Source organism: Hyalella azteca, unplaced genomic scaffold, assembly GCF_000764305.2.
Source record: "Hyalella azteca isolate HAZT.00-mixed unplaced genomic scaffold, Hazt_2.0.2 contig3813, whole genome shotgun sequence".
Classification (NCBI taxonomy): Eukaryota; Metazoa; Arthropoda; class Malacostraca; order Amphipoda; family Hyalellidae; genus Hyalella; species Hyalella azteca.
Genome location: NW_025934047.1, coordinates 21,663 through 45,044, shown reverse-complemented (window position 1 = coordinate 45,044; position 23,382 = coordinate 21,663). Strand labels below are relative to the sequence as shown.

Here is a 23,382-nt window from a genome sequence, read left to right as displayed (position 1 = left end):
TTTTTTGTTGCATTGAGATTTAATTTCTTTTGATAGTATTTTTGAATACTATGCGTCTCTATACATAATTTAAATCACTTTTCCTGTTAAGTTTGTGTACTTACATACATTAAAATACGATTTTTCAAGTGTACGAATATTTATTTCCCCCCACTGTATGTTAATAAAGGGGATATGTTAATATAGGGGATAGATATGTTGTCTACAGGGATAAGTTTTAAATTTTCCTTTTACGGGTTTTAGTTTAGCCTAAAGGAATTGAATGCCAAATTTATCTTAATAGACAACGGTACGACGACTTCAAAGAACTAAGTATGGTGATGCCATGACGAAATATCGACTAATGTGTAAAAGGTAGATATGATATTATCGAATGTTAACTTCAAGGATAACTTTGGAATTTCCTCTTACGAGTTTTGGTTAAGCGTAAATGAATTGACAAATTTCTTTTAATTTGCAACGGTACGACGATTTCACAGAACAACGATGATGAATGGAAAATAAACAAATGTGCATGACGTAAATATGCTGGTATTGAATGTTGTCTTCGGCAGGGATAAATTATTGGTTCCCTTTTCCGGGCATTTCTTCATTGAAGAGTTGCATGAAGCGTGCTATTGAAAAATTTAAAATCAAAAATTACTATAGCATTACAGCTAAAAAAAAATTACCGAATCCTCATGATCTCAGAAAGACTGAAAGAAAACAGAGTCGCGGTAACTCGGCCATGCTTGGTGTCACCGTCGCGCACCTGTAATAAGGAGGCCCCGGAATAAGACGTATACGATCCAACCCTCGCCTCACGGCCCGTCAACGAATTCACTTAACCAATTGTTCTCTCTGCCGAGCCATGCAGCGCCGAAAAATGTAGGCGAGTAGCAAAAAAATATAACTCAGTACTCACTGCAGTGAGTGACAGAGAGCGCATTTTCTCGTCGACGAAAACTTAAGGTCACGGACAGACGGACAGACAGACGGACGGGCGGACATGGCGAGCACAATAGTGCATTTTTTCCATAAATGAGAAAATGCGCTAAAAATGGCAATGAGAATTTTCGATAATTCTTTCGTCAAAGAGAGTTATTTTGAATGACTTTATTCCAGCTAAAGAAATCTAACTGACACAATTTTTCAGCATGAAAATTTGCTTTGTCTGCATTCCAGTATTACCGGGACAACATTCCATCACAAGCAATTTATAAGCGAATATTTAAGGCGAGATGAATATGACAAATTTATTATGAATATGAAGAGTGAAAGTAGATAAACATACATGCATTAACTGAATACACGCATTAAACACCAATTTGAAATCGACTTCGAATCAAGATGAAATCACTACGGCTGCAGCCACCGCACACTGAAAAAAATTTACCAGTGGCTTACCTCATAAAATATTTTATACCGAAAACGCAATCCTGTTGCTGTACCACAGGATATTAAAATCTCACTTTTTTAACAAAAGGTTTTCAATGAAGACACCATGATAGCTGGTGGAGAAATTAATAATATATATTATTTGAAATTCGTTTCATTTTCGAAGCGTAGGACTGCATGACTGAAAGTTCATAAATTGTGGGGGCCCACTCTGGTGATTTATGACACCGGGAAAGAACTCCAGCGACGATTATTGCTACACTCCATGCATTGCGATTCATCGGTGTTGCAGATACATTAAATCATTAGACTTCTTTATTTATAGTTGCATAGCAGAGATCATATACAGCAACCGGTCGCTGAACCTAATCACAAATGACTGGCAAGTTTCATTTGACAGCCGAACGGAAGTGACATGAATTTTCCACACATGGCTAGTCTTTGAAAAAAAAAAATTTATATTGAGTTAACTAAAGCTAAAGAATTTCCTTCATGAAATAAAACCAGGTAAATTGCATTGAATTCAACACGAAATGTAAAATGATGAACAAGCGCATTACAATTCAAGAAGCTACGAAAACCGAGAAACATTGTTCAGATAGGAATTGCATTATTCCGTATAGTGAACAATAAAAAAAAACTTTCAATTGGATGGGATTTTAATATGGATTGGAGAATAAAAAAATAAGTGTTTTTATATGAAGCTTATAAGCAACAGGCTGAAATGTCATGTAAGATCTAAAATTTGATAATAATATTCCAGCGAACAGGTAAAGCGCACATGTTGACGCGTTGCTCTGACAGATGGCTAAATAAAGGTTTCTTATTAGCAAAAAGCCTCAGAAGCTCATAGCGACGCATGTTTAATTAGCCACGCAATAAAGAACTGTGTATAGAATTGGCCAGCGCGGAGCTTCATTTTTTTCATTTCTGCATTAAAAAGATATTAACGCCATACGCCATAGCACTGATACAAACGCGAGTATAAACAGATGGTTGGATAGAAATTGTACGACAAGTGTCCAGCCGCTTTTTACCACATACTAAAATATGCAAAAAAAAAAACGATTTCCATATTCTACAAAAGTTAAAAGATTAGTCGAGAACGATATGTGCATTTTAAAATTAGACAAATAGAAACATATACGGCCAGTGATGAATTATCGGCACTCAGAGATTTTCAGTCGAGCTCAAAATTTGCAAAGAACTGATCTGATTCCTCGAAAATTCGATATAAGTCAAGATGCAAAAATATAATGATGGCTTGGTGTATCGACACTCACGGGAGACAATGAAGATGTCGCTGATATTATAGTTGCAGCCTGCCGTATGATGACAAAAGATGCAACAAAATAATGATGGCTTGGTGTATCGACACTCATGAGAGACAATGAAGATGGCGGTGGTAGTTGCAGCCTGCCATATGATGACAAAAGATGCAACAAAATAATGATGGCTTGGTGTATCGACACTCACGGGAGACAATGAAGATGGCGGTGGTAGTAGGAGCGCTGGTAGCTGCGTTCAAACGGCAGCGATGCGTGACTCGGTGGAGCAGGTCAATGACACGCGCAACTGAGGCGCTCGTTTCGTCGTTTCGTTACAAAACTAATTTAAATGTTGAAAAAGAGAAAGAATGAAGTGAGAACAGATAGAACATAAAACTTGCACAATGTACTTCTACAGAGGCTGCTCCCGTGCACCCTAAATGGTGCACACCCGCATATAATCGTGTAATAAGTTCGCAAACTGAACAGGAAAAGATAATAATTTCGATCTGGTGGTAGACTTTCAGTACAAATTTTGTGACGCGATACATTCAATCATAGTAACAATCGAGTTTCCAGTTATTTAGATAGAACTCAATAATTTAAAATTGTGTTTACTAATCAGTGAAGGTGGTTTTAGGTTGGACTAAAAGTAGAAGCAAATAATCAACCAAACATTTGATTAAATAATCAAATGCAGTGTGTTCAAACTGTACACAGCTTGGCTATCAAGTTGATCATAGCACACCAGGTCGACTGGTTTAACAGACAAAAACAAATTATTTTATTTGGATTCAAGTAAGCAATCTAAGTCAAGTCTTCGACACCACAATACCTGTACGTCGGAAATTTCGTGAATCTTTTCATTTCAAACAAATCAGAACTCAACCAAATCACAAATTAATCAGTTAAATTTATTACCCTGCCGATTTCTCGGAGTATCTAATGCAAAACAATGTTAATTATAATTTGATTTAAATTAAACATCAAATAGTTGTAAACGAACTGGAATAGTTGTTGAATTTTACCGCACGACGGTTCCCTTATCACGAGGTGAGAATATGTCAATAGCTGAAAACACTAAACTCTAAATTACAAGACCAATATAAGCGTACATCGTCGTATATTGTCATTATATCAACACTCCGAAGCTTGCTTCTTACAGCATTTAATGCGCGGCGTTCTGAACAAACATCGTTACTCAATGAAATAAAAATAAAATGTTAAAAAAACAATGATTCCTATTATATTCGAGAGACAGAAAGTTACTGTTATTTTAATTAATAATTGGTATCTGCCCAATGCCTGTAAAAATGGGATGAAACGTCATTACACGAATATGCCAATATAAAACTTGCAACTGAGCCGTCGATGTTGACAAGCCAGCATTGATACTTTGCCTACATCTCGACTGAAATGACAATACTTCAACGCCTATTTGTCGAGCCGACTTACACAGCGTTGATACTTTTCCGACGCCTAGACGAAAGTGACAAAAATTCAACGCAAAATCGCCGAGCCGACATTCTGAACAAGCGTCGAAAATTTTTCAACGTACCAACGGAAGTGACACAACTTCAACGCCAAATCGCCGAACCGACGTACTGAGCAAGCGTGGATAATTTTCCAACGTCCCGACGAAAGTGACAAAACTTCAACGCCAATTCGCCGCGCCGACGTACTGAAACAGCGTCCGATAATTTTCCAACATCCCGTCGAAAGTGACAAAACTTCAACGCCAATTCTCCGCGCCGACGTACTAACGCGCAACTGTGGCTATTTCATCGGTAGAACTCACGGCCTCTTCTCGCGGCATCGCCCTAAAGTCGCCACGGGCAAGTCACGCCCGGCCAATAAAAGGCACCAGCAGAACAGTAACGCGCGAGGTGCTCCACAGTAATTACCGCTATTGCAGCAACGGCTGACACCGCTGCAGCAGCCGCCACCCTTGACATATAAGGTAACGCAACTAACTCAACCGATCAAATAGAGAGACATTTCTCGATTATAGTTTAGAATATTCACATAAGCCAGATATTACAGAACGTAATATCTGGCCGACAAGGCCAGATATTTCTTCAGAATTTCAGATATATCTTTCGTAATCACGAAACCGACATGGATGATTATTAATTGACTATTTAAAGTAAGTTACAAACCTAGAAGTTAGGGAAAAAATGCGCAAAATATCATTGTCCAAACATGAAATACAGAGCAGCAATACAAAAAATATAACTCAGTACTCACTGCAGTGAGTGACAGAGAGCGCATTTTCTCCTAAACGAAAACGTGATGTCACGGACAGACAGACAGACGGACAGATGGACAGACGGACATGACGTGCACAATAGCGCCTTTTTTTCCATAAATGAGAAAATGCGCTAAAAATGTTTAAATTACGTAAAATTTGAGGGCGCTATAAGGCGGCAGCGGACGCGAGGTGAAGGTATAATCAATATCGTGGCTGGCAAGTTGCAGCGCACGTCCTGCTATTGATTGCCTGATGCACCACACATTGTGGAGCTCACAGCCACCAAACTCGTAAATCTGGACCTATACTTAAAAAAAAAGTTGAGAGATCCTAAGTTCATCCGCCAGTCATTGACGGCCTTTCAAGCCAAATCTACCAATCATAGACAAGAAAATAGAGCGTAAGTATACTTATACGTTCACTTAGTGTGTTTTGAAAGTATGGCCCCATGCAGGGCCCAGCTTATTCCTACTTAATGCCCCAAAAAGTACAAAACCTTCGTTTCAATTTTTAACACGTAAACTATATAAGAATAGAGTAGAATACATGAAAGTCACACTAATGCAATGCTGTACTTAAATAATGCGCCGAGGCATCAAGTCTTGCAGTGGTAATACTGAAAAGAGTGAAGTTGCGTGCACTTGGACGAACATCAGCCAAAGGCGTCATTTTCAAACACAAGTAAGTAATTAGCGATGTCAACATCAGTGAAGCGTGACGCACAACACGAACGCTGTGACGAGACCCCCTCATCATTTTAATCCTCAGTACGAGGCACCGGGACGTGGATAATACACCTACAATTCATCACAACGGATAAGGGTTATATCTGTTCATAACAGATATCACATTTATCTGTTCATCAACAGATAAATGTGACGTACGGCACCGAGAAGCGGAAAATGCATCAACAGATCATCACAACAGATAAGGGGTTATCTGTTCATCACAAATATCACATTTATCTGTTCATCAACAGATAAATACATCACAGCGAAGATATGGGAGATGTGAGGCAAGGATATCGAGTCCCGTATTGCTGAGGTAAAAACGCGCTCTGTCACCGCGGGTAGACGTTCACTCTATAGAGCAAACGGAGATGAGAACAATAATAATTAAAATGCTGAATGGAATAATCGCAATATTAATTAATCAATACCAAACACCTTATTACAAAACCTTCGTTTCAATTTTTAACACGTAAACTATATAAGAATAGAGTAGAATACATGAAAGTCACACTAATGCAATGCTGTACTTAAATAATGCGCCGAGGCATCAAGTCTTGCAGTGGTAATACTGAAAAGAGTGAAGTTGCGTGCACTTGGACGAACATCAGCCAAAGGCGTCATTTTCAAACACAAGTAAGTAATTAGCGATGTCAACATCAGTGAAGCGTGACGCACAACACGAACGCTGTGACGAGACCCCCTCATCATTTTAATCCTCAGTACGAGGCACCGGGACGTGGATAATACACCTACAATTCATCACAACGGATAAGGGTTATATCTGTTCATAACAGATATCACATTTATCTGTTCATCAACAGATAAATGTGACGTACGGCACCGAGAAGCGGAAAATGCATCAACAGATCATCACAACAGATAAGGGGTTATCTGTTCATCACAAATATCACATTTATCTGTTCATCAACAGATAAATACATCACAGCGAAGATATGGGAGATGTGAGGCAAGGATATCGAGTCCCGTATTGCTGAGGTAAAAACGCGCTCTGTCACCGCGGGTAGACGTTCACTCTATGACATATAGAGCAAACGGTGGTGTGAACATTATTAATTAAAATGCTGGATAGAATAAGGGCAAAATTAATTAATCAATACCAAACACCTTATACCTGTCGCTGGAGACATATTCTGACTTTTCAGGTGCATGAGCACCACAATTCCAATAATAAGTGCGAATATGTAAACGTTGGCACCGTTCAAAATATAGAATATAGAGTGAACGATCACATGATTAATAATTAACTATAGCAAAGCACGTTCATAATAAAAACCAAATTGTGTGTAAAATTGTGGTTATATGAAACGTGGTTTAATAAAAAAAAATGACGCACGAAACAGTTATTAATAACAGTTATAATAAGGTTCTTCAAGAAGAAACAGCGCTATTCAGAATGTTCATCGCACGAGGGAAAATCGTGGATAAATAATGGAAATACAAATGTAACAAAGCGATGAGCCATATTATTTACACAGATTACCGGGAAAGCTGAAATAAATTTGTATTCACCAGAGAGAATACGATAACAGCTAAGAGCCAATTGATGAAAAATACTGTATGTAGCACACAAAAATCCTAATTTGATTATGCATGAGAAATACCATATGACAAAATAACGAAAACCCAGTATGCAACCCCAAAAATACCATAATATGAGCATTTATGAAAAATGCCATACGATAAATCAACGATAAATACAATAACTACCCAACTCCAATTTACACATCAAAAAATCAACGACTGGTACCAACTAACCTACGCACCATAAATTTCCAGCAGACGCATAAATATTACAAAGCACAAGCCCGCCCAGGGTGCGCGCATGTCTTTACCGATAACGAGGCAAGTGAATTGCTTTAAATGTAGGTTGAGATCGTGAGCCTAGCTCGTGCATCATACTTTTAGCTCTTCAAGTCTGTGATCACGCAAATAATATCCCATTCCTGGCAGGCAATCGCGCATGCAACATAAATAACACACCTATGCTTTGAGTAAACGCCCGCCAAGAGCTGTATACATGAAGTAATATTGGCACGTAAATATCGCGACTGTGCGCGAAGCAAATCAATCTTCGGTATAACCATAAATGTAAAGGCACAAACAGGAAACAAGAAAATTAATATTATACCGTTGAATAAGTTATTATATTTAGTACTTGATAACAAACTTCTCTTTGGCAGAACAATTTGAGAACAAGCGATAATTCCATATATTTTAGGTTTATATGAGGAGTGTGCAATTTCAAGTTTATAGAATCGTTTGACGAACTCATCAAACCAAAATCGTGCTCGCGATAAGGAAACGATCTTGTGCCTGTAAAAGCCAGGTAGCTCAGCTATTGTTTGATTTGTTTCAGTTGCATCGTGAGATGCATTTGCCAGTCGCTAACATAAAGAATATAACTCAGTACTCACTGCAGTGAGTACTGAGCGCATTTTCTCGTCGACAAAAATGTGAAGTCACGGACGGACAGACAGACGGACGGACATGGCGAGCACAATAGCGAATTTTTTCCCTAAATAAGAAAATGCGCTAAAAATAATTGTGGAACTCGCCGCGTCATTGGTGGTGCAATATCAAGTCGTTAACTGTTTATAATAACAGCGGAATACTCTGATTCGAAACGATTATTTACAAACGTAAATCAGATAACCAATACTTTACTTTCCAGTACAGTAACCACAAGGGATGCCAGAGTAGGTAAAAATGACCGTTAAATATGAATGGATACTCGATATTATACTAAATTCTATCGATATATCGATATTATACTAAATAATATCGAAATATCGATATTATCCTAAATTCTATCGAAATATCGATATTATACTTAATTATATCAAAATATCGATATTATACTAAATAAGTCCTAAACTTGCAGCACAATAGTATAGACAAGACCAAATTCAAATAACAAATTCGATCAGCTATAATAAGAAAGGTCATACCGCAACGCACGAGTCTACATTGCGTGTTAAATGGCGGTGTTTTTCCCTACGAAAAACACGATAGCTGCAAAGCGGAATGCCGAGCAGGGCCCATACTTTCAAAAAAAGTTAAGAGATCGTAAGTTCATCAGCCAATCATTGACGGCCTTTCAAGCAAAATCCACCAATCATAAGACGAGAAAATAGGTCGTAAGTACTCACGTTCACTTAGCCAGTTTTGAAAGTATGGCCCGCAGTACAGAAGCGGGAACGCAGCTCCAAGTTTCCAACATCGAACTGCAAGTCACGGCAAGCGGCTTTCCCTGCCTATGTCTGACTGTTGATTCATGTTGCCACAAAATGGAGGGTTGAGGTTCAAATTCGCGGATACATGCATATGGTATTCATTGCTATTAAGAATACATTGAAATGAATTTGAACCATTAATTAAAAATTTTAATAGCTTTACATTTATCAAAGCATTTATTTTATACTTATCGAATCTAAAGTTATATTAAAATAAAACTACGCACTTTTTTGCACCAAGAATATACTACTGACCTTAAAAAAATCAAACCTAAGAGTGGAGTGATAGTTGTGAGAAACAAACGAAGTATGTATTATAAACGCGGCAAATGAAACTGGAAAGGTTTCAGTCAATTCCTGAGTATACCGATCACGTACAGACCGATATTCCATCAAACGTTTCACTTTAAATTTTTTAGTAGACAAATAAATATTCAAATATTCAAGCAGAAAACCAACAAATATATTTGACATGAATGCATAGAAATGAATTGCGTAGTATTGTTAGAATTGCTCGTATAAGGAATTTCAAGAGTTTTGCTATTTCAGAAAGATGACATATCATTCGTACGTAATTAAGGATAATAGCTTTAAATTACTCGGAAGTTTGAAACATCTGAACATTACATTGTTCATACACAAAAAAACTCGAAATATTTCAACTGAATGGGCGCAAAGTCCATTAGAGCAGAATTACCGTTAACATTATGAAATATTTTATACTGTGTGCGTGGTGGCGAGAAATGAACATAAAATGATATACAGTTTACTGCAATGCGAACTACAGGCCTGTGACCAATGCCTCCATGCAAGGACATTCTAGTGCAGGAGCTGAAAAAGTGTGATAAAAAACAACGAAAATAAAAAATGCGCAAGGACACAGCTTGGTTCAATGGCTCATTCTGTGCACTGAATGAAGTTGAGTAAACCAAACAATGTTCACGTGCAGCGTTAAGATGGTCAGTGACTATATATAGCTAGCACAATTGGAAGTTTTATTTAATTTAATATCACTTACATATCACTTAAACATGGTTCTGTGCAACGAAAAAAACACAAAAGTTTCGTTATCAAGTGCGAAAAAAGTCTCATGTTCATGTTTTGCAACTTAAAGATTTCTAAGCTGCGATAAAATAAAATTAAAATTTATAGAAACTACAGTACAAATCATATGGAACATAGAGGCAAGCGCGCGGCCAGTGAAACTTTTAAATCCGCCACTATTTACCGTGCTATTGGCCACGGAACGAGCGCCCATTAACCCTTATAATACGAGTCCAGTAGCATAATAATTAGTCGCATGTCATCACATTTGAAAGTCGTATTTATCGTCAATTCTGGCCGTCTACTAGCAACATATTTATTCGTCAAATGCGTGAAGCTACTACACACATGGATACTATCGACTTAACATCTTTTATCATATATAAAAGATATTAAGACATAGACATATAAGAGCATTAATTATGAAGAGACATATCGATTTAATTTTTTTACCAATACAACATCATGATCAAGTAACAACAAACGTCTACAGACAACATAAAGTTTTCTATTGAACCCCATTCAGTAAATATCCTGCCAGGGGCCATACTTTCAAAACTCGCCAAGTGAACGTAAGTAGTTACGTTCTATTTTCTTGTCTATGATTGGTGGATTTTGCTTGAAAGGCCGTCAATGATTGGCCGATGAACTTACGATCTCTTAACTTTTTTTGAAAGTATGGGCCCGGGACACTAAACTAATTCTCTATTCTTTTACCAAAACAACATCATGATCAAGTAACAACAACTGTCCAAAGACAAGATAAAGCTTGCTACTGAACCCCAGTAAATATCCTGGACCGAGGCAAACATGCCAGACTAAGTAACTCGATTAGTTCCTCACCCTTGTGTTCGCGTGATCGCATTAGCGTCAGAAGGCATACTGCGACTGGTAAGGCACAAAAGTAAAACACAATCTATTTAATTAAAAAGGTCACGTTGCCTAAATAGTGACACTTTATTCCAGCATGTAGCAGTGATACGCCATGTTGCTGCCCAAACTAAGTCAGGATGGCCCACGCAGGGGCAAAAATACATCATTATTTGGACAAAGTCTCTCAATTTTTCTGAGAGCAGCTATCAATAAGAGGGTGGAAGCGGGCAACAACACGAGTGAGAGTGACGCTTGTTTTGTCAGCTGAGGACCACGAGGGAACATGCGGCTAACCGCGAGAGGGGAATGTGTTGCTTTGTGCTGCTAATGCCACACGGTGACGAAGTTTTGCACATCAAGTTTCAGTGCAGTGTATCTCAAACTTTCTTGGGGTATATCTTGACATACTATTACTAGTTAAATGCGCTGATATATTTATGAGCAGATGTAAAATTTCAAAGTAGGTTCCATCCTCTCTTGATTTGTTGACAGAGGATATTTCTAGACTTATAACATTCAAATGCGTCGACATTGTCACGATTAGATGCCAAATTTCTATGTAGGAATTTTGTTGTTTTTCTAAACTATTTCACCGTTTTTCCGGGTAAAACACAATGGCCACCGCAAAGGCGCTGCACGAGAATGGAATATAAATATAATTTTTTCTACATAAAAAAAATTCAAATGCGCTAACTCGTGGCACTTGAAAAAGTGTGTGGCCTCCATTTTTCAAGGAGGTATTTACGCACTCGACATTTCTTGAAATAATTACATTAAACTTTTCAGCTATCCAAAAAATTCAATAGGAATAAGAACCTCCAATTGCATGACATGAGCTGCAAAGAAATATTGTTTGCCAATTCACTAAGTGATAGGCGATCAAATAAATATGTCCTAAGCCAAAAACATGCTTTTCCCATCATTGAAGTAACCGAAAAATTGAACGCCAAAAATCACTCGAGGTTCGAATTCTCATTTGAAATTCGGCAGGTCAACATGATGCATCCGAGATTCGAACAGTATAAATTCTACTACGTCTCACAAAATACAAGTTTCTCACCACTTTCAAAATTAAGATGTGAAATAACTAAAAAATTATGGAAATTTAGCAATTGTATTACCTATAAGCGTAAACATATGATTCAATGACGTCAAATGAGCTATGTGCAACTCTAGTGATTAAGGTCCTGAGCGACTGGGCACATAAAACTAAACAATCAATTATAAATGCACTTACCTTGCGTTTGATCGGTGAGATGATAGATGTAATAGATTTACTATAATTGTCTTACTTAAAATATAGACAGATTTCTTATCAATGCATGGGACCAACAGTGTATATGAGGAAGGGCAACGTAGGCCAACAAGAATGTAATCAGTTAGCTGCGCGATAAAGTCGAATAAATATGATTTTACACGTCTTCGTTCCAATAAATTGTTAAAGGGACTATGCGAAAGAATCAGTTTATAAATATGATGAATTGCTATCGGAAAAAGTGAATAGTCTCTAAAATAAGCATATAATTACTGCTGATACTAATATTGTATTATGAGAATTAATACTGAATCACCAGGAAGTAATTAATAATTAGGAAAATAAGACATTAAATATCTGACTTGGTTGTGGGCAAGGCGCTCGGTGAGCTTGGGTATATTAAGAAAACTTGAACAAAAATAATAATACTGAAAACATTATGAGGTTATAATTATGTATAATAAAAGCATGCAAATATCAGACCTGGTTGTGAGCAAGGCGCTCGGTGAGCTTGGATACATTAATAAAACTAGAACAATGGAATAATATTGAAAACATGACAAAATAAAAGAGACAGTATTGAAAATATGAGGAGGTTAAAGAGATAATATTGAAAACATGATGAGGTTATAATTATGTATAATAAAATCGTGCAAATACCTGGTTGTGAGCAAGGCGCTCGGTGAGCTTGGCCAGGGAGTTGGCGCGCGGAGCAAAGAAGGTGAGAGGAGGCAGAGCGGCCTCCATCTCTGCCAGCCACGTCACCAGCACCTCTTCTTCCAGCGCCAGGTCTACGGGGTCATTAGGTCATTATGACTCATGATTATGATTATGAGTGATGATTATAAGTAAAATTCATGTTAATTGTGTATCTCAGCCAGCCACGCGACCAGCACCTCTTCTTCCAACGCCAGGTCTGCGGGGTGATTTAGGTGATTATGAGTCTTGATTATGAATATGAGTGATGATTATGAATATGAGTGATGATTATAAGTAAAATTCATGTTAATTGTGTATCTCTGCCAGCCACGTCACCAGCACCTCTTCTTCCAGCGCCAGGTCTGCGGGGTGATTATATATACAGTTGAAAATACGTGCAATTTTCATTTAAGGAATGAGAGTGTCAAGATGAAATATGAAGTGAGAGATAAAGCAACATGAACATGTATATCCCAAATGTTAATAAAAACTACAACAATTTCGATGCGGCAGCGCATTTATAATTTGTCTGCCATATATACAAACCTCTCATTTTCAAGGTTTCAACCCTATATTGCTCGAAAAAAAATTTTTATCCAAGCGAACTTTGGGCATTCAGTTAATTTTTAATTAACACGCCGCTTTATTGTAAAGAAGCATTCGAATAAAAATTACATTTAAGCAAACTTTGGGCATTCAGTTAAATTTTTAAATTTAAACTCAATTTTTAAATTTTAACACGCTGCCTTATTGTAAAGAAGTATTCAAAGCTAGTGTCGCGTGACAGCCATTCAATCTTCTCTACAGTAATGCCGATGTCTGGGGTCCTTGGCAGACGCTCAACAGAAGTACAGCTTATATGGCGACCAAAGTAGACACTGAAATGTCACGTGGCTCGCGCCACCGTATATACATTTTTTACATGAGCTCCGTATACGTGTTGCTGCTGTCTCTTATACACATCTAGATGTGTATAAGAGACAGGGCCTAAGTAAATGTTTTAATTCTAAGAAGAAATTATCGTAACAACTGGTACAACAGAAGTTTGAGAGCACATTAAATATTGAGGAAGCTAGAACTTAAAGAGCAGAGCACGTTCCATAGTGAGGGAGCTAAGAAAAATTTTGAAAATATGCATAAAAAGTAGAAAAAGAGAAAATAAAGTAAAGAGAACTAAAGCTTTACTGACCTAAGCGGAAGACGCAAGGATTTTGTTTCTCGCCAGCAGCGGAGGGAGGCGCGACGCTGGCCTCAAGCTGCAGCCACTTGCTCTCGAGACACCGAAGTTTGTGCTGCAGAACTGCAGGCTCCACGAAGTCCACTTCTGCAGATCCTTCCATGACGGCAGTGGTGCTCGTGAAGGAGGTCTGGAGGACTTCAGAGCTGCCGACGCCTTCAGTAGGAGACGTAGGAGCGCCTTCAGTAGGAGACGTAGGAGTAGAGTCGCGGGTACGGGACTCAGCCAGCAGGCGGTTGCCTTGCTCCGTGAACATCTCGCGTAGGTAGGAGTAGCGCTGGAGCTCTTCGTGTTGTGCCTGAAACAGTCAATTTTTAGTGATCATGAAATGAAAATTTGATCATGAAATGAGAATTTGGTCATGAAATGAAAATTTGATCATGGAATGAAAATTTGATCATGGAATGATAATTTGCTCGTCAAATGAAAATCTGATCATCAAATGAAAATTTGAACATGAAATGATAATTTGAAAAGAAAGAGAACTTCCGAAAAGTTAGGCTCTAACATTCAAGAGGTTCATCCTAGTGAATTAAGAGTTCTCCAAGAAATTTTGATAATTGAGACGATAAATCTTGAACATCTGAGCTGAAAGTCCTCTACTTCAGGTAAATCAATTAATGTAGGCTTAATGACATGAAATCTAGACCACTAAAGAAAGATATCGCTCTGAAGGGACAAATGATACCCTTCGAAAATGACCCTAAATTATTTTGTAAAAACCCAAGTAATAATTTCAGGTCGATTATTTGAGAGTCTTCCAATAACAGCAAGACTAAACACAGATGTAAATATGACGAACTACAAATTCAGGACTAAATAAACTTTTAAATAATCTCTAAAAAATTGTTATCTTGCAATACTTAAGGGTTTCAGCAGAAAATTTAGGTAGGTACTCATGATGAGAAGAGTGTGCGATAGAACTCAAAGGTCATATACAATTAACGAAGTATTAAAACACTTCTTTTACTAAGTCAATTCATTACGGATCTTTGCAGCAAATCATGCTCAGTTTACCCCAAGAGGGGAATCTTAAATGAGTAATATTCTTCGGATTGCATGATGCATAATGACATATCTCTTGCCACGTGAGCCGACTCATTTATCACGTTCATATTGTATAAAATATATATCTATTCCTCAAATATCGATCAAGTTTTCAGTAGGGAAGGATTTGAGGCCTGGATAGGATACGAGTAATAAATACCATAGGCTTCAGGAGAGTAAATTGTGCTGAGCAAAATTGTTTAAAAAAAGCCCTTTTTAGACTTGGCATGAAAGCTGAGCTTAGAAAGCAGGAAGTTCTACAGAAGTTATTCACGACATAAACATTTTTGCATTACAAATACCCCCAAACTTCTGCAATCTAGTAAACTAATTTCATCATATTTATATTCTTCCCCAAAAATTACTTCTATACCTCGTTTTAATTACAGTACGGCTCATGCAAATATTACTTTTATACTTCATTTTAATTACAGTACGGCTCACGTCAAAATATTACTTCTATACTTCGTTTTAATTACAGTACGGCTCACGTCAAATATTACTTCTATACTTCGTTTTAATTACAGTACGGCTCACGTCAAAATATCACTTCTATACTTCGTTTTAATTACAGTACGGCTCACGTCAAATATTACTTCTATAAATCATTTTAATTACAGTAGGGCACTTCGCTTTAATTAATCACTCTTAAACCTGGAAAACTAACCCTGCGCTGTACGGCGTCTTGCGACGTGACGGCATACCACTTGAGCTGAAGTTGAATCATCCACACATAAAGCATTCTGTACTCGAGCAGAAAATCTCGTGTGTTCCACTGTCGGTAGTTGGCGAGTGAAGCCAAGATATCGTCGGGGTCCCAGGAGAGTTCGAGGTGGTCCGAGGGCGGCAAGGGGTCCGAGGGCATCGAGGGGTCCGAGGGCATCAAGGGGTCCGAGGGCATCGAGGGGTCCAAGGGCATCGAGGGGTTCTTCGTGGTAGGGCGCTGGGGCGTGAACACGGGGAAGGGGTTGCTGGTGGTCAAGGAAGCGAGGGCCGCCGCCGTCGATGTGGACAAAGAGGTTCGGGAGGAGGACAGGTTCGGTGGCTTGTTCTGGAACATGCAAGGTGATTCAGCACACATGTAAAATAATTAGTAAAATGAATAGGTTGCTAAGAATAACTGAGTACTATGCGCTAACAGGTTGCTAATAATGCAAAAAATACAAAATCAAATTAGTTACCGTCAACTGAGGTGACTTCGGCCGCCGGGGTGACTTCGGCCGCGTTTTTTGTTTTGTTTTGCAAACAAAAGCGGGGTCATAAACGATGGCAAAAGTCACTCCGGCATTTATGACTTCGTTTGCAACCCTGGCGTTTATGACCCCGTTTTTGTTTGCAAAACAAAATAAAAAACGCGGCCGAAGTCACCCCAGTTGACGGTACTTGGTAAAATAAAACAGAAGATATGATAAGATGATAACAGATATCGCTTCTGAATGTAGACAAAAATTTAAATTATACACGTGAGACTTTTACGATATACACCAACCTGTGAAGTAACATGAGCTGAAATAAAGTTCTGGCGATTACTAAAATAATAGATTGACTATTTGAAAATTGGATAAAATTGTGGATGAATTTTAGAATTAGAAATCTTTCCATTTGAAATGAGCACAATTTGCCACTATGTTCAAATGAACTTACTCTTCTCACTGTTCGCAGTAATTACATTTCGACAACAATCAATCCAAAAATACAACATAGAAATCTTTATTCGCCTACAAGACCAGCTAAGCATATTTGCCAATGCGCCAAGGACCAAAGAATTATTCTAGCATGATTGTGTATACCGGATATAACATTCAATCGTACCGACCCTGATCAGACGTAATACATTTTAGGCGTAAGAGTCGCGGAAGAAACAGACGTCAGTACATAACTGAAAGACGTAAAATGATGAGAAATATATTGCTAGAAGGAGTTAGTGGATGCACGACAGAGAGACTTTTGGATGTACCTGGAAAATACTTTTTTTTGGCAACATACTACAGACATTGCAAGAATGGGAACGATGCAGGACGTACGAGTGAGTCGGTAGAAATAAACTCTTTTCCTGCTGACGATCACACTCAATTCTAGCCTTAATCGAACGAATACAGATCAAGACCTTTAGTGTATCCGTAGACAGTAGGTAAAAGGCAGAAATGCCTGTCAAAGATGAGAGTGAAACTGGAATCTCGAGTAGGTTGGAAAGGGGAGTAGTAACTAAAATGTAACGAAAATATCTATCAACCATACAAAGGTTTGATGTTTGAGGAAAACGTATGCATGAGTAAGCCAGTGAAGATACGTAATTAACGCAAAAAATCTCTCAACGAGGCCAATTAGTAGTAGTAGTAGTAGAATGGTTTGCTAGCGCTTCAGCTATCAAGCTATTTCGCGCCGGAGGTCAAAATGTAACATCGCCAGAAGGCGGAAGGTCTCAATTAATCAAAGTCTAAAATTATTCATCACCCACAAGGGGCGGAAGGTCTCAAGTGTCCAGCTCGCTGAAGCTGGCTCGAAACAAGCAGCGTTAGCATCTCAAAGAGACGAAGTGACAAGGAGGTTCCGTAATATATGAAGCATGTTAGCAACAAATTCACGAAGAAATATCTAAGATAACTCCGTATTATGAAGCATGTTAGCAACAAATTCACGAAGAAATATCTAAGATAACTCCGTAATATATGAAGCATGTTAGCAACAAATTCCGAAGAAATATCTAAGATAACTCCGTATTATGAAACATGTTAGCAACAAATTCACGAAAAAATATCTAAGATAACTCCGTATTATGAAACATGTTAGCAACAAATTCACGAAGAAATATCTAAGATGACTCCGTATTATGAAGCATGTTAGCAACAAATTCACGAAGAAATATCTAAGATGACTCCGTACTATGAAGCATGTCAAGACGCACCAGTGATTCAGTAGATGCAGAGTGTAAGAAAGCAACAAATTCACGAAGAAAATAAAAAATCAAGAGATATCTTAAGATAACTCCGTATTATGAGCATGCATGACGCACCAGTGAGTCAGTGGATGTAGAGTGCGGCGGTAGAAGGAACGATGTCATGATGTAGTCGTAAGGCCCCTGGATGCTCGCCCATAGGTCGCCAGATCCATACTCTTGTTCACCTGTTGTAGAGTCCCATGACCGTCGCACGCTGTCGTCTGCTCGCCGTCTGCACGCCCAAATACAATTAATTGCCAAGTTCAAAACAAACACAACAGCCAAATCAAGTTTTTAGTATAGACTGCAATGGGAGCTAAACTTTAAACACAATATGATATATGATAACACAAAGCAAACACAACAGCCAAATAAAGTTTTTATTATAAACTACAATAGGAGCTAAACTTTAAACACAATTGAATATTAAGCTAGATTATAAACTTTGATCAAAGATACCAATTACAAGACCTTAAACCACGATACACGATACAATTCTAAGTTATTTACCGCAAAATATTTTAAATGCTAGTAACGAAAAAATATTGAACCAAGAAGATGCATTTCGAAAAATCGGGACGCATGCACAAAAATACCGAATCCTGTGTTGACCGAAAAAACATCCACCTCTCCAACATCGAGAAGGGAATTATCATCTTTTGCTCCTTGCAAGTCGATAATCTGACATCTTGACTATTCACGGACATAAATTTTGAAGGCCAACTTCAGACCAAACGTAAGACAATGAAGGGCCGTGCCAGTAAGAAGTAAATATTGAGAGAAGCGCACAGTTACCGCCGTCAGCAGCTGCTTGTCAAGTCAAAACAACCCAACACACGCGAAGCTTCAGGGAAACAAGGATTGAGCTGTGAAAGAACCATCTCAAATCTAGGTCAGTGCGGAGATCCATCCTGCTATATATTCACGAAATAACAAAAAGCTATAAACAACAATCAACAACCGTAGTTTTAAGGTTGTCTTCTAGTGGCGTCAAGAGTGAGGGAAAATTTATCGAGCAATGAAAAACTTAGAAAAGTTGTTATGTGTATCGATAGTTATAAAAGACACTGAATATTTTTCACGCTAATGCAAATTCAAAGCTTAACGGTGTGAACATGTAGCTTAATTTATTGCTTTAGTAATGGGAAATCCAGCGTTCAAGGGCAGTGAGGGCATCAGTCGACAGCACAGGCTAGCGCGCAGTTGATTGTGACTTATAAGTTATACAAAACAAACATTCAGTGGCTGAATAACTTAATAGGTTTTAGATATCAATTCACAACACTGTTTTTACCTCCATTGTAAGTACGCGTGAGAATATAAGTCATGAGATTACAAACAAAATCAATTTTGGGATTGATAAGTCCTGGTAAGTTGGGCACATGCCGAGATACTTTCTACAAATGCTGAACAAATATAATTTTAAAAAGTCAACGAAAAAATAAAAAAGGTAATTTTGACTAAAATTTATATAATTTACATATGCGATTCAGCCGGTTTAAGCGTGTAAATTTTTCTGCCGGTCACAATAATGAACACCACTTTTAGATTAAGCCGATTATGCCAGAAACACCAATGATTTTTTTTAATCAACTTATAAAATTAATAATTTCGAACATATAGTTTGTACCGTGAGTGTTATGAGGTGCCGACGAGTGCCGCAAGAGTGCCCGCGTTAGTCGTGTGTTTAAATTTTTTTTATAATTTAAAACTTGCGTATAATTATATAATGACGCGTATTTAAATTACTTTTTTAATTTATACCTTGTGTATCTTGGTACCAAGATACACAAGAGTGTCCGCGTTAGTTCTGGTGCACAGCAGTCGACCGTTGGGCGCTCACTGAGCACTGACGGGTAACGCACGCCACACAATTTCAAACTCGTGTCTGTGCCTCTGAGATGAAGATTTGTTTACATGGTGCACAACACCAACCGCGCTCTAACTTTCCGTTTACCATCATAGAATAGAATAGAATAGAATAGAATAGAATAGAATAGAATAGAATAGAATATAAGTGTCGGCGTTGAAGAAATAGGTCCATGGCCTGTTGCCGATTCTTGAATTTTTCGTTACTTGATTCACAAGGGGTCCGGCCTTTGGAACCCGATCTTTCCATAACTGATGTTTGATTGAGATAGCTGCTGGACTTATTGCCTGCATGGTCCGTAATTTGCTGGGCATTAGAATAGAATAGAATAGAATCATCCTGTATCTCGTGTGTTTACGTCGTTTTACAGTAGAATGTAAGAGATAAATTATTATGCTACTGAATTTTTATTCAATTTAAATGCTGTCCGAAAATCAGATTCTTGGATTCACATTTGTTAGTCATTATGTAGCAAAAAATCGGTACTGATTAATGCAATGAAGAAGTGTACAAACCCAGACGCCGCATGCAACTGGTCAAAGTATGTCTGAATATTATAAAGTTGACCTTTTAGCCGGCAAAAACTTTAAATTTATAGCCGCTCAAGATATTTTTCCGGTAAAGTACTGTACATATACCACCAAGTAGTAAACAATTCTCCAAATATTCTAAGAAGACTTTCTTATTTGGCGATACTTGCTTGCTATAAAAGATGAGATACGTGTTCAAAATTGATTTATGATGCATCGACAGAAATTTTTGCGTACATTGAATCCATATTTTACGTTTAACATATAAAATAATAACCTATGATTAAAAGCGATCGCGTACTTTCACTTACAACACTAAAATTGACAACAACGTTCGAGCTTCACAACAGCCAGATTATGGCTTCGTCCTTCTTAAGTTAAACAAAAGGGTTCACCATCTTTGATATAGATAAATACATAATACATCGAGAGCGCGTAGCCACCACCGAAATCCTGAGTTACATAAAATAAAATAATGAAGACAAAGTTTGGACCGCACGAACAAAGAGCTGTCTCTTATACACATCTAGATGTGTATAAGAGACAGCTCCTAGTGAATGCATCCTGACTTGAACAGGAATTAGTACGAGTGTCACTGGTAAAGTTTTGTGCTTACTTCTAGTGAATGCATCCTAACTTGAACATGAATTAGTACGAGTGTCACTGGTAAAGTTTTGTGCACATAGCACCCACAAACGGGCTAAGGTGCTACGCATTTTCCATTCAAGTGCTTCGAAAAACAAATAGGTGGCTATTACAGAGGACGATAAGAAAGGCTCCATAAACAGTAGCATATAGATATGTTTAAAGATAAATGGGACGATAGACTAATTTGCGACAGAAGTACACGATAATTATACGGTCGAAAACTTGAAATCAGAGCCCAGATATTGCACTCAAACGAATAGGCATTGCAAGTTGCAACGACGACCACAGCCAACACTAATGCAGTCAGACGGTTTGTAGCCAATATATTATTTTGTGACTAACATCACTCCAAGGCAGACAGCAGGGCCAATACTTTCGAAAAAAGTTAAGAGATCATAAGTTCTTCAGCCAATCATTGACGGCCTCTCAAGCAAAATCCACCAATCATAGACAAGATAATAAAGCGTAAGTACTTACGTTCGCTTAGCGAGTTTTGAAAGTATGACAGACCTGAACAACTTCAACTTAATAATATGATAACGTTCTCAACTCAAGAACATTCACTAAAAGCATTGCTTCAAATCACGGGTATAGAGCGAACAAAAAATAGTCTAAACGAGGGAACTGGGTACTCCTTTGCACAACGCACAAGCCACTGAGTCAATTGAACCCAGCCTACGAGTCAGACAGTCAGACTACCTTCAAAACATAGGTATGTCATGCTGGGAGGACGGCACTGGATAGAAACAAACGTAACTAAAATGTATATTTCAATTGTCAATGCTGTGGCATTTTATGCCTTTATCTAAACACTAAAATTTTAACGAAATAACATAAACCTAATCAAGCAAACTTGCCTTGCTATCGTTGAATAAAGAGAATTCTGCCTTCCCAAAAATGCATATTCCAAGCAGGGACGAGGCATGTCGAAATAAGATGATGAATAAAAATAAAAAAAAAAATTAGGCGCGTGGGGAAGGAGAAGTTTTTAAAATTAGTCGAATTGCTGGCGAATTCAAAATTTGGCCGCACAGTTTACCGGTAAAGGTAGGCTTTCGCTAGTAAGGTTCTATTCTAGGCAAAAACCTCAGAAGTCTTCGCGCCATTTCAAAGCATTGCAGCAAGCCTTGAGTTTGACGGTTAGTCTGGCAAGATCAACATTACAGCAGCCACGGCAATGCAGCAAACATGCTGACATACTGAATTCCACGACACGCGTGACAGGAATACCTGCAGCCTCGTAAAGCCTGTATAGCCGGACTGTAGTCACAGACAGTCTCATTACTGCCGGACTGCAGCTAGAAAACGGCTACTTTAGGATATTGACCAGCATTATTTGAACAATTACTAGAGTTTTTATTATCATTAATAAGTGCAACTAACAACAACAGAAAATTGTACTCAAGTTAAAGAACTGGAGAGTCAATTTTAAAAAGAATTTCATGAATACTGTATTAATCAGCAAGAAGATTCGACCATCAGCAAGCACGTTTGATCATTGATGTTAACGATTTATATCTTACACTAATGAGGATTTAGGGAGCACCTCGAGATTTCAAGGCGCCACAGGGAGTTATCTTTCACGTAATTTATGAAACATAGCAAAAAAAAAACACAGAGATTTATAACTCCATAGGTGGTTGGCAAAATTCGGGCATGACTAACCCCAAAAAATCAATTTACTTCTAAAACTACACAAAAACAATAATTCAATTTTCATACCATGATTAACCTCAAATTCATATTATATTTAGCAAAAACTAGAATAATGTGCAAAATGATGTCAGGAAATAACACCGAAGTCACGCAGCACCTAAAACAACCATCACCAAGCCGTGAGAAGCAATTATTTTTCGGGCATTACACGCGCGAGGAACCGTACAGCGATAAAACAATAACATAACGAAACGTACGGCTGTATGACTTATAAATATTAAAGTATAGATTGCGTGATATCAAGACACAAGTGATAGTTGCCAGCCAAAACTGTGTCAAAATGATGTCTCGAAACACAACCTTGCTAAAAAAAAACACTTGGATGCAATGAAGAAAAAAGTTTAGGAAGAGGGCATTGTTCAACGATGTTTTCTCTCAGGAAACTCAAAACTAATAATGTTTGATGATAGGCCATAGCAAGTCAGTCGTTGAGCAAGCAATTACACCTATAGCCGTGAGAAGCAATTATTTTTCGGGCATTACACGCGCGAGGAACCGTACAGCGATAAAGCAATAACATAACGAAACGTACGGCAGTGTGACTTATAAATATTAAAATATCGATTGAGTAACTTATTTACCAGACACAAGTGATAGTTGCCAGTCAAAACTGTAAATGTCAAAATGATGTCTCGAGACACAAA

General features: G+C 38.0%; 2 protein-coding genes across 2 annotated transcripts in view; both read right to left on the bottom strand.

The window, feature by feature from the left end:
• Positions 1-12,838, bottom strand: part of LOC108666690 — a gene marked incomplete at its 3' end in the record, with an annotated part of 48,186 nt that extends 35,348 nt beyond the window's left edge. Inside the window, 1 exon segment of the mRNA XM_018153609.1 lies at positions 12,714-12,838. Within this exon segment, the coding sequence (XP_018009098.1) occupies positions 12,714-12,800 (87 nt within the window).
• Positions 12,839-13,058: 220 nt separating this feature from the next.
• LOC108666688 lies at positions 13,059-18,206 on the bottom strand (the record flags this gene model as incomplete). Its single annotated transcript, XM_018153608.2, has 4 exons — positions 13,059-13,114; positions 13,942-14,287; positions 15,704-16,087; positions 18,050-18,206. Coding segments are annotated over 4 exons (943 nt in total), but the record flags the coding sequence as incomplete, so codon positions are not given.
• Between the last annotated feature and the right edge of the window lie 5,176 nt (positions 18,207-23,382).